This window comes from Sinocyclocheilus grahami, unplaced genomic scaffold (assembly GCF_001515645.1).
Source record: "Sinocyclocheilus grahami isolate Dianchi unplaced genomic scaffold, SAMN03320097.WGS_v1.1 scaffold16.1, whole genome shotgun sequence".
NCBI lineage: Eukaryota > Metazoa > Chordata > Actinopteri > Cypriniformes > Cyprinidae > Sinocyclocheilus > Sinocyclocheilus grahami.
In genome coordinates, this window is record NW_015505195.1 from 2,368,282 (window position 1) to 2,381,707 (window position 13,426).

At 36.3% G+C, this 13,426-nt stretch overlaps 1 protein-coding gene across 2 annotated transcripts; it reads right to left on the reverse strand.

The window, feature by feature from the left end:
- Positions 1-678: 678 nt before the first annotated feature.
- LOC107550326 (alpha-N-acetylgalactosaminide alpha-2,6-sialyltransferase 5-like) lies at positions 679-9,759 on the reverse strand. 2 transcript variants are annotated; one of them, XM_016231600.1, is made up of 5 exons: positions 9,614-9,759; positions 6,930-7,106; positions 3,312-3,721; positions 1,638-1,745; positions 679-1,549 (listed from the first exon to the last, which is right to left on the reverse strand). In XM_016231600.1, exons 1-5 carry the CDS (start codon positions 9,626-9,628, stop codon positions 1,327-1,329), a joined length of 933 nt encoding a protein of 310 aa, XP_016087086.1. In that variant the 5' UTR covers positions 9,629-9,759; the 3' UTR covers positions 679-1,326. The 2 variants fall into 2 exon arrangements, with proteins under 2 accessions (XP_016087086.1, XP_016087091.1); XM_016231605.1 differs by having other exon boundaries at positions 6,930-7,041; positions 9,614-9,636.
- Between the last annotated feature and the right edge of the window lie 3,667 nt (positions 9,760-13,426).

The following is a 13,426-nucleotide window of genomic DNA, read 5'->3' on the forward strand; positions in this document are numbered from 1 at the left end:
ATTTAGCGCTGCAATTTTATTTTATTTATAATACTTTCATTTAGCAAGGATGCTTTAAATTGATCAAAAAGATTATAATGTTACAAAAGATTTCTATTTCAGATAAATGCTGTTCTTCTGAACTTTCTATTCATTAAAGAAACCTGAAAAAATCTACTCATTTGTTTTCAACATCATAATAAATGTTTTTGAGCAGCAAATCAGCATATTACAGTGATTTCTGAAGGATCATGTGACTGGAGTAATGATGCTAAAAATTAAGCTTTGAAATCACAGGAATAAATCATATTTTCAAATAGAAAACAGTTATTTTAAGTAAAAAAAAAATTCAAAATGTTACTGTTTTTGCTGTATTTTGGATCAAATAAATGCAGGCTTGGTGAGCAGAAGAGAATTCTTTAAGAAACATTAAAAATCTTACTGTTCAAAAACTCTTGACTGGTAGTGTACGTCAGCCTATAGTTTGATATAAGGTAAACATTCATTTATTTGTGCTGTTTCTTTTTCTTAAATATCCTATAGTTTTATAGGAGGAGGTTTCATAGACTTGGAAAATTCATTTTTCAGAAGTTTGTATGCACAGACATCTGTTGTGGGCGTTCTTGGCAGTTTTTATGAGGCTTCTTTTTTTTTTTAAATAGTGTTCATATCGATATCGGAATTATATCGTATCGACCAAAATTAAGAAATATATCGTGATATCAATTTTGGCCATATCGTCCAGCCCTATTTACAGCTTAATTTACGAGATAAACATCTTTTTTACATGTACAAAAGACACATCTAATGAGGCCCTATGATAAAAGTGTAATTTGGAAAAAATGCACAATTTGCAAATGGTTTTCTTTAGATGCCACTGAGAGAAGAAATTTGTAACCTGTGTGCTTGACACTCTCCACGCGGCACAAATTATTAAGGGTGTATGTATAATTTAAGTGAAATTATTACACATGGAGAATAATATCGCCTAGATATCAAAGTAGTAATTGCTGGAAACAGAAAATGTGATATAATTATACAGTAACCCAGTTTTCTGAATTATGAACCAATGTGGATCATACTGTTATGATTAATAAAGTGAACAATATACTGTATGTTCTTGTCACATTTAACATAATCTTTCAACATTTTTGTTCAGCACATCAGTTTTTGCAATTAAAATTCTCATCAAAAAAGTCTGATTATGTCCAACAAGTACCTCATAGAAAGTTGTTCTTGCTGTTTCAAGCCACTAGAAAGAACATCACAAACAACTTTCATTCATAATGTGTTCCAGTTAAAGGACGTTGAGGTTCTGAGTCCCAGAAACATCCCAAAGTTTGAACCTCAGTAGTCTGTGCTGTTCTTTTTAACAGGTGCTGGTCTCCAGTCAGGTTGATAGAAGTGTATGTTGAACATACGTGCCCAGTTGGCAAAGACACGTTTCTCTGTGATGAAACGATGGTGGCTGCCATGCCGGCCCTGCTCGTGGGAGAGATACATTTTGCATTCATCCGGCCCCGCAGGCTCGTAGTAGTGATACGGCACTGAGGGCTCAGGGCTGCGAGACCTGAGAAGAACAATCACATGTCTAACTGAAATTGTCATAAACCAACAAAATGAAAGCATTATGGTGAATATGGAAAAGAAAGTCTCACTTGCAGAAGTCAGGAGGAATCATGCCATAGACATCAATTCTGTCACAAATCTCCATAGCGATTGCCATGGTGAACCAACCCGTGCTGAGCCATGAATTGGACCTTTTTCTGAATAACACACGAGAGAAAGAGGACATCTATGTAGCTGTGATGATTAAATGACAAGGTTACTTGTTTTCACATATCACGTGATCCTTCAGAAATTATTCTAATATGCTGATTTGGTGCTTTGCCATCACAGGAATAAATGACATTTTAAAAACAAATCACAATAGAAAACAGTCCCTTTAAATTGTAATAATAGTTCACAATATTAATGTTTTTTTCTTTATTTTTGATCAAATAAATGCAGCCTTTTTAAAGCTTACTTAGGGGAAGTCGTGGCCTAATGGTTAGAGTCGGACTCGTAACCCAAAGGTTGCGGGTTCGAGTCTCGTACCAGCAGGGATTGTAGGTGGGGGAGTGAATGTACAGTGCTCTCTCCCACCTTCAATACCACGACTGAGGTGCCCTTGAGCAAGGCACCGAACCCCCAACTGCTCCCCGTGCGCCGCAGCAAAAAATGGCTGTCCACTGCTCCGGGTGTGTGTTCACGGTGTGTGTGTGTGCACTTTGGATGGGATAAATGCAGAGCACTAATTCCGAGAATGGGTCACCATACTTGGCCACATGTCACGTCACTTTCACTTTCTTTACAAAAATAAAATGCAATGCATGCTGTCTCCTTGGAAACATGTTTAGATTTTTAACAAAAACATTTTCAGAATCACATGTACAATGTTTTTAGTTTGAATGGACGACTTAGATAACTCGCAAAGGGAGACGGATTAAGATAAAAGAGATATAAGGAGATAAAAGATCCACAAACAGACAGAAAAAACTCAAAAGTTTAAAAACATGTGAGCATTTTGCCCTGAGCAGTTCGGTGTCTGGTTGGGTACATCCCAGCTGGCACTGATCCTCTACTAACCCTTAATCTACACTGATGCCAAGCCGTATGCCCTGTGGGCCAGTGATACCAACCCTCCAGCAGGCTCTGATGGTCTGCACATTAGTTTAACCCCCCCCCCCCCCGCTGCATATATTGAAACTTCAATCTCTCTTTAAAGAATCAAAAACCGGTTTGACTGACTAATGGCAGATTTGGTTAATAAAATTACACAATTCAATTACAGCTTTTTTATAATGACTATGGCTGTTCAGTCCTGAGCAAAATTACAAAAAAAAATTTTTTAAATGAATTAATAAAAATAATGTAAATAATAGTTTGTTGAATAAACCTGGGTGTACACAACTAAAATTATTTTGCTAACATTTTTACTACAATTTATTTTGAGTCATGAATATAAAAACATTTTCTGAGTCAAGGTTTTTTGTTTTTTTTGTACTCCATGTCCTGAACAAAAATTGCCTTTTCATAAAAAGGTCAAAATATTTTTGCATTTGATAAATTGGCCTCAACACAGTCTTAAGATTCTAAAGTCCTCTTATAAAATAAAGTGTTGTATATAGTTTCTACAGTGTCTTGCAGCAAGTGGTACAAATCAAGGGAGATAATCCAATTTTTCCTGCTTTCATGACGCCAATAAATCACCATGCTTCAACGAACACACTCTGGAAAAGTAACAAAGATTAGGTAAGCTAACACAAAGAAATATTACCATCCATCCTTACCTATCTTTCCCTGTCTCCTTCTTAAAGAGCTCATCAAAATGCAGCATCTTTAAACTCGAGATGACGTACACCTGTAGTTTAGGCATCATCTGCTTCAACAGACGCAGGTTGTTGTAGACAAGGCCTTTACCGTCTTGTCGCATGTAGTTTCCGGGCCCCCAGAAGATAAAGAAGGTGTTCTGGCTGGAGTTGAGTAGCTCGTGTCGGTTTCGTAGCACACGTTGCATGCTGGAATGTGCGACCACACGCAGGCTCGTTCGCTGGCCCACGTCCCTCTGGTAGCCTCGTGTTGGGGCATCATTCATACGGATGACGCACTCCTTGCGGTCAATCTCCACACCTCGACCACTTCCGGTCATGTGACCAGAGCTGGTCACTAAGGCACAACTTTTGCAATGCATCCTAAGAGGCTGAGGATGGAGACAATAATGAGATGTTTTAGACTTCATGTACATAATATAATTCATTCAAGTTGGTTTCATATACTTCTGAAAAAATGTAAAAATAATTCTACAAAAAGTATGATCTAATAACTAAAAACTGGTGATAAGTAGTGGTTAATTAAAAATTACTAAAATACTTCCCTTGCATCTGGAATACACATGAGTGAATACACATTTAAATTTATTAAAAATTTAAAAGATTTTTTACATTTTCAAAATTCTGACAAAATTATTTTTGAGTAATGAATCATTTCTGGGTTAAGTGTCTTTTTTTGTATTGAATTTCCTGACCAAAAACTGCCTTTAGAAGGTCAAAATATTTTTTGAATTATGACCTCAACAGGTTAAAATAAACCGTAAAAAAAAATATATATATTTTTAATGGGTCACAAACACACATCCATTCTATTTTTATTTCAAACTAATTTATTATTCTAATCTTATCCGTTAACGGTTAATGTTCGGATAACAATTAACGGTTGTCGGTCGGGAAAATTAACCGAAATGAACATTCCAGCTACTCTTCAGGGTGAAATTAAATTGGAAAACTATTTCCCTCCACTGATGGTTAGAAAAAATATGTGATTTTTGATGAAGACTTGTAGGCCATGTTCATTTAGCAATCTTCCACACTGGCTGTTCATTTGCACTAATACGAGCTAATCTTCAGTTTCTGACTGTTACAAAATTACTTCCACAGAGTATCCATTAAAATCTGCCTTTGAATCCTGGAGCTCTTATTAAGGAGTGAAAGGAGTGCTCTTTTGACTAATGAGAACTGGTAGACTTGAGAGCCCTTTCTGTCAGTGAGAAGTATGATAGAGATGCCTTATGACTCTGAAGAATACTACAGGCTTTGATGAGCACAGGTATTGTCAGGGTCAAATGTAAATATGGCAAAGATGTGAAAAATATAAAAAACTTTTCAGTAACAAGAACACAGCTCTTTTAGATATTTTATATTTAGATGCTTTATATTTCATCATACCTATAATAAAGGCAAAGCTCACCCAAAAATACAAGTTATATCATAATTTACTGACCATCATGTCTTTCAAAACAATTGTGAAAATCAAAAAAGGTTAGTTATGGCAGAATGTCCAAGCTGCTCTTTTCCAGACAATGAAATTGAATGGTGACCATGAATGTAGAGCAAGTATTTACTTTACACTATGTGTACTGTTACACTATGCACTATGTACTGTATCTGACACAAAGCTAGTTTATGGCTTCAGAAGCCTTGAAATATAGTGAATAATGCTGCTTTTTGGTGCTTCTTTTTTGGAGCTTGACAGACCCTGGTCCACATCCACTTTCACTGGAGGAGAGCAGAGTAAACATTCACCAAAAATGTCCCTTTATCTTCCACAGAAGAAAGAAAGCACATTGGGGGTGAGTAAATGATGCAGAGCTTTCATTTTCAGGTGAACTAGCCCTTTAATGACCAAAATATATCATCCATGTTTACCTGATATACTTATGCAGGTAATCAGTGTGTATTCTCTCATTACGCACACTATATACAGTACATATAACTATATGTGAATTTTTAACACCCATGAGAGTAAACAGCATTTCTGCACAGTTGTAGTGTTAAACAAAATTCTGTCAGTGAGAAGTATGATAGAGATGCCTTATGACTCTGAAGAATACTACAGGCTTTGATGAGCACAGGTATTGTCAGGGTCAAATGTAAATATGGCAAAGATGTGAAAAATATAAAAAACTTTTCAGTAACAAGAACACAGCTCTTTTAGATATTTTATATTTAGATGCTTTATATTTCATCATACCTATAATAAAGGCAAAGCTCACCCAGAAATACAAGTTATATCATAATTTACTGACCATCATGTCTTTCAAAACAATTGTGAAAATCAAAAAAGGTTAGTTATGGCAGAATGTCCAAGCTGCTCTTTTCCAGACAATGAAATTGAATGGTGACCATGAATGTAGAGCAAGTATTTACTTTACACTATGTGTACTGTTACACTATGCACTATGTACTGTATCTGACACAAAGCTAGTTTATGGCTTCAGAAGCCTTGAAATATAGTGAATAATTGTTAATTGTATAATGTATTCTCTCATTACGCACACTATATACAGTACATATAACTATATGTGAATTTTTAACACCCATGAGAGTAAACAGCATTTCTGCACAGTTGTAGTGTTAAACAAAATATTTTTTGAGAGAGAGAGAGAGAGAGAGAGAGAGAGAGAGAGAGAGAGAGAGAGAGAGAACTGAGAGACAGATTTACATCCATGATAGTTCTGGTGATTACAATGCCTCAAGATGAGGCCAAAGCTTGACAACACCTGTTTGCAGCTTCCAACTTTATCTGATCAGGAGTGAAGAAAGAAATTATAGCATCACTGGAAGGTGTAATTTAAAAGACTTTTAAGACCAGCACCTAATTTATCATGAAAAACTGCAGAGAGACAGGAGACACAAAAAAATGACAGAAAGAAAGAAAAATGGCCAAGTCTTCTGAATATTATAGTGCACTGCACATCATATAATGCCAGTGCCAATATAATAATGCTTATCTGTCTGAGGATATTATTTGATGACTAAGGAGAAAAGCAACTGCATCAAAAGTGTTTAATGAAAAAATGTAGGAAATCTTCATATTTAAGTTATACATGGAAAATTATCCAAATGTCTTGACTCATTCAAATAGGAGTTAATGGACTTATGCATGAGTGTGCAGTATAGGAGACCCGAGACTAGTCAGATACAGTTTGAGAGGGGATATTTTAAGGTAAACATTTACTGTGATTTCCAGATGTCTGTGAAACATTTAAATGTATATATATATTATATATAAAAAGAACAGATTAAGGTGCTGAGCATTCAACTTTCACACACAAAAAAGTAAAAGCCTTAATGAGAGGAATGTCTAGAAACTTGCTGTAAAAATACATTTTAACATTGTAATAATTAAATCAAAAGTCATTTATTATAACTTACAAGCGAATTATGCAATTTCACAGAAGATCTCACAAGACTGATCGTCAAAACTAAATGTGTTTATTAATACATTTGAAACCATGTAAGAAGAAATATATTTTTAAGGTTTTCATCGCAATTAGTTTATACATTTTAAAGTGCCATATTAATAATTTTAGTGCTTGATTGCATTTTACAGACCTAATGAAAGTAAGTCACCTTATTATCAATAATGCTGCTGTAACCTTCTAAGTGGGATGTTTGCGGTTGTAGAACATCCATCTGATGTCCATCTGACTGCATCTGATTTTCTGGTGTGTCGGTAAAACTGCTGTTGAACAGGAACAATAAGCTTGTAAACACGCATACAGCACCAATCAATATGATCCCATGACGCTGAAACAAGAGGAACAAGAAACTTTTATTGAGAGTGCTCAGATTATCCTCCATCAATGCTTCCGCTGACAGATGCATCAGTAAATTCAAGGGTTAGTTCACCCAAAAATGAAAATTAGCCAGTTTTTTACTCACCCTCGAAACATCATATGTGTATATGACTTTCTTCTTTCAGACAAATCCAGTCTGAATTATTAAAAATTGTCCTTGCACTTCTAAGCTCTATCATTGCAGTCAGCGGGTGTTTCTGTTCAACTGTCCACAAACCGCCAAAGTGCGAAAAAATGCGCGTGTCCATAATAAAACGTGCCTCGCACGGCTCCGGGGGTGAATAAAGGCATCCTGTAGTGAATCCATGTGTTTTCATAAGAAAAATATCCATATTTCAGATGTAATAAACACTTTTCTCTCACTTCTGCTGACTGTCGTACGCGGAAGCCGTTCCGACAAATGACGCAGGACGTATGCGCGCGCCTCTGAGATATGCTAGTCTCACGAGTTTGTTTATAGGATCAAAGGAAGCAAAGTTTCCTTACTTTATCAAAGGAAAACCAGTCTGCTCTTAGCTTATATTTGAAATCCTCCTACATTTTTCTTTACAAATCATCGGTTTGTGCTTCTAATTCGTGACCGGCGTTTTGTTTTGTTCTCTCTCCACATTCATCACTAATCATGCTACGCCGACGTCCTACGTCATCCGCCGGAACGGCTCCCGCATATGACAGATACCGGAAATGAGAGAAAAGTGTTTATTACGTTTGAAATATGGATATTTTTCTTACAAAAACGCATTGATTCACTACAGGAGGCCTTTATTCACCCCCCGGAGCCGTGTGAGGCACGTTTTATTATGGATGCGCGCGCTTTATTTGACGACTTGTGGACTGTTCAACAGAAACACCCGCTGACTGCAATGATAGAGCTTAGAAGTGCAAGGACAACTTTTAATATAACCCCGACTGGATTTGTCTGAAAGAAGAAAGTCATATACTCCTAGGATGCCTCGAGGGTGAGTAAAACACAGGCTAATTTTAATTTTTGGGTGAACTAACCCTTTAAACCTCATTTTGAGGCATGAATGAGATGTAAAAAATTTACCACAGTATAGGAGAAAAAGATTTGGTACATAGTTTTACAATTAAATAAGTTCAATTAACTGAATGAGCAGCTGGTGCGTTTCAAAAAAAGAACAATTACATGAAATTTACAAGCCTCGGGTTAGGGTAAGTTGTGTTAACTTAAAGAAAAAAAATTTGGTTTTTACAGTTAGGGTTAGGGTTAGTTTTTAAGTTAAATTAAATGTTTTATAATTCCATTACCCATCCTAGCATCACTGTTTTAACCAAAATTATGAAATGATAAATAAAATTACATCCCAAACAAGAATTTACACATACACACACGCACACACACATATATATATATATATATGTATGTGTGTGTGTGTGTTTTTTTTTGTGACAAATGAGGACATAAATTTGTATAATGACAAAGGTATGACATAGGTATTACAAGAAATGACTTTTCAGGACATTACCCCATGTCCCCACTTTTCAAAACGCATATAAATCACACAGAATGGAGTGTATTGAAAATCTGAAATAGCACAAATTTTCCTGTAAGGGGTAGGTTTAGGGGTACACATCAAAATCCCCAGAGTTAAATCAACTCTGCTCAGAGTACTAATTGCCCCAATCTACAGAGTGTTAAAGTAACACTGAAGCAGAGTTGCCACTGTTGAGGATTATGTGATATGTTTTCATGTCTAAACGCCTGAGCAGTAGTTGTTCATCTTCAACATTGTTAACATCAGGTTTTCTTTAATAATGCTCACTCATCAATGAATTAATTGCTTAACTATCCCATTAACTTTAAGTCGGCTTCAGTGTTACTTTAACACTCTGTAGATTGGGACAATATGTACTCTGAGCAGAGTTGATTTAACTCTGGGGATTTTGCTGTGTAGGGTTGGTGTAGGGCAATAGAATATACGGTCTGTACAGTATAAAAACCATTACGCCTATGGGATGTCCCCACTTTTCACAAAAACAAACCTGTGTGTGTATGTTCAAATTAAATTGCATTGAATTATTGAATTTCATTTATATACATAGCCATTTGAACACAAAAACGTGCTCACCAAACATTAAATTTGCCAACATATCCATGACAAAAATGTCTCCATTTGATATATTAATCATGCAGGCATCTGTAGTAAACAGTCTTGATTGTTATCAGGCTTACAACAGTTTACCATGGCAAACGCAGTTTCCACCAAAATAGTATCAGGCTAATACTTAGTGCAACTTGCCATTGTCACCAGAAAGTAAATAACAACAAAAAGGCAGAAAGATTCTGAAAGTCTGGAGAAAATGTCTTATTCATCACTGATTACGTTTTTTGCAGTAGCTACAATAACTGGAGTAATATGACACTGTGTCGGACACTACGTACCATGGTAAATGTTTGTAAAGTTACTCTATAATGTCAGAGAGAGTTTGCGCTACCGTTCGCGTCTTCATATTGTGAATTGTTTAATTCTGTCCGTTACGTCCAGACGTGTTCTTCAGCCTCAACGATAGCAGCTTTACAAATCCACACTTCACATCTTCAACCCAGCACTTCTGCTCGCACATCCTTCCTCGCCGTCAAACTGGAGCTCTACTGAACTCTGTCAGGTCTACAGTCACCCGCTCACACGCTGCTGCGCGCGCGCGGTCTTAAAGAACGCCGAGTATCAATCCCTTACAACTAATTCAAATCATTTAAAAATATTGTAACCAGAGATAGAAGTAGCCTATATTGTAAAATGTTTAGGTAGTCAAAGACTGTCGCTATAAAGCTCGAAATGTTAGCTACTAGGTGTGTGAGTCTCTGAAGGGACCGTGCTTAGTGCTGTTGCCTACATTGTCTTCATATACCAGGCTCCACATTCTAAATTGGGCTTATGTAATTTTCCTCTTTTGCATATTTACATTGTATATCAGTTTGATTTTGACAGCCGGCTCACAATATAAAATCACAGTGCTCCCTTGATTGTTACCCATATAACGGCGAACTATCTTCATAGTACATTTTTAAGGGGTTGATTTAAATCTATTTCTTTTTGGATTTGCATTCATATATGTACTTTCATTTTATTCCCTCAGGCCTTATAAATACAATTTATATGACATTTTAGAGGAATTTAAAGGAAAATAAATAAAATACTGTTTTCTAGAGTAATGAATGATTTGTAGTGCTGTGATGATATTACTGTAATTCAGTTCTCCATTCTCCATTATGTCGTATTAATGAGATGGCTTGATATATGATATATGTCAATTATCAGCAGTATGCAGCGGAAGATATTTGATCATTTTATTTGTAGTCATTTGATATTTCAGTCTGAGTCTGGCTGACACATCATGAATGATTTTTAGTATGACTCATAAATCATAAAGCAACATACAGCATTAAGTTCAGATGTGTATTTTTTCACAAAATAAAATAGTATAAAATACTGTCCTACTTTTTAAAACTTTGGACAGGACATTGACCGTAATTCAACAGAGAATGTTTTAGTTAGATGTTATAGTCATCGCAAACTGTGACACTAAAACCTTTGGTCCTATGAAGATCAATAGGAGCATTCTAAAAACATTTTTCATATACTGTATTCACTGATACTGCAGACAGAAAGCCATCACAGGGATGTATGTTTTGATGCATGTGCTTTTAAACTCAGCCTCAGCAATTTATTACAGTGCTTTAATTGATGAGAAATTCTGGGTTGCAATACATCAAACTCACATTCAGATGTCACTTAAGAAACCATTTATAATCCATCAGTTTTTTATTATTATGGGGCACAGTGGCTGACATATTAAACAATGCTTGTGATTTATAAAAGTGTACCATGCCAAATGCCAAAACAGTATTATTATTTTGATAATCTAACAGTCAGTTCTCAGTCCATCACATGCATTGTTACTATGATATTTCACATACATCTAAATGGATCTTCATTTGATGCCATAGAGGTCAATGGCACCATTATTTTCATGGTTTATGAGGGGTGACGCATGTGTCTTAGAACGAAAGTCTGGTAATGTGAACTGACTTCAGCATAGAAAGCACAGCCCATATCCCAAACCGCCAGCGTACGGCCTGGATGTAAAAGATACCATCTTCTCGTCTATAAATGGCACGCAATGTGGCAGAGCTTCTCACGGGAGCAGAGATTTGCTGGAAGCTGTTATTTCGTCTGGAACTGCGAGGAAATAGAAATATATCTTTTTCCTTTCACACAACACTGTATTTCATATATTGCCCATACATTCTTCAAATCTCACCTTCACTTTTCAGATTTAAACTGCTCTCAACCCTTTGATTGTGTGAAAATGAGACATATTGATTCATGATTTATGGATGTCTTGCTGTGTGCTTTAGTTTAGTTAAATATATATATATTCCAAAGAATTATTAATTACACATCTGTGCACATGATGATTGATACCTGGACTAAAGAAAGACTGAAGAATAGTTATGTTACAGAATGATATTTTACAATTCGCTTTCTCATTTTGTGTTTATATCAATGTGGAAATAAATGCATGAATCCATCAAATAATTCTTTGGTCATTTTTCAGCATTTTTACTTGATCTAGGAATCATTTTACAATGACTTGTATGTGGTTGTTTGTCTGTGAAAACAAATTAATCAAAAGAAGCCAATGATCTGAAGCACCTAGGATGAAACTTGCTAATTTCCTTCATTGAGCGTAGGTGAAAATTAGAAAAGGGTAAAGGCATCTGGGGATTGATTCAGTGTTTGCTGTCATTGGAGACAAATGAGAATTAGATTTTGCTTGTCCTCCTGTCTGCCTCATCAGGATATTTGATTAAATCACTCCTTGAGGCTGAGATTTATTCTGATCTGTGTGTATTGGGGGGAAAGTGGTGACAGGAAGATAGCTGGTGATGCGTTTGGCATAAAATGAAAGCTTATTTGAATTAAATAGTCTTTCCTCTCTGATGAGGTCACAACCCGCTGCTCTTCCAGTGGATAGACAGATCAATTTTCAGAAAGATCACAGTGGTGGTATTACTGCCTTGAAAAAGCAGCAATCAAATATCCTGCCTCTGCTCATATATACAGTGTCTCCCTCATATATCTTTCTCTTCTCACCACATTTAAAATACAGCATAGGTGACTCAGGAGTTTATTTAATAATCTGAAATCCTAAACAGCTGTAGACACTGAAGGCAAAGAAACAGCAAGAAATGTTTATCAAATTAATTATTAAATATATAATACATAAGAAAATATTAATATAAATATTTTTTTAAAATCTAAGTATTCCAGACTTTTGACAGATAATGTGTGTGTGTTTGTGTGTGTGTGTGTATCTGATATTCCCTACATTATAGGGACCAAACAAGTATAGTAATAACAGTACATTTTGATCTTGGTTGCCTGGTCTGATGAGTCTTGATTTCTGCTACGACATTCGGATGGTAGGGTGAGAATTTGGCATAAACAACATGAAAGCATGGATCCATCCAGCCTTGTATTGGTGGTTCAGGCTGGTGTAATAATGTGGGGGATATTTTCTTTGAGCACTTTGGGTCTCTTAGTACCAGTTGAGCATAATTTAAACGCCACAGCCTTCCTAAGTATTGTTGCTGACTATGTCCATCCATTTATGACTACAGTATACATATCTTCTAATGGTTACTTCCACAGGATTACAAAGCTCAAATCAACTCAAACTGGTTTCTTGAACATGACAATGAGTTCACTGTACTCCAATGGCCTCCACAGTCACCAGATCTCGATCCAGCAGAGCACCTTTGGGATGTGGTGAAACAGATTCACAGGTGACAGGTGAAACACCCGCCAGAGATTGGCATCATGGATGTGCAGCTGACAAATCTGCAGGAACTGCGTGATGCTATCATATTACGCACAGTGTAGACAGTTCATGGCCTTTGATTTCATGCATTCAAATCTGCAACCTTTCATTGACTCCACTGCACTACTACTCTACAGCAACCCAGCAATGTTCAGGAATGTCTCCATGTATATCAGTGCGCAAGCTATTTTAAGATCTTGAAGCAGATGGAGCCAACCAAAACCCAACAAGTGTCTGACCTTTTACATGGCACCCTGAACAGATGAGCTGTCCCCTCATAAGACAGTGTTGATCACACAGAGAAGCAGGGGACACACTTTGTGAATGTTAATATATTCATAGCAGGTGCCTGAAGAAAGGCCCTCACTAAGTGTCTCACACATTATTTATATGAGGGCACATCAGAATAAACAGAAAGCATGG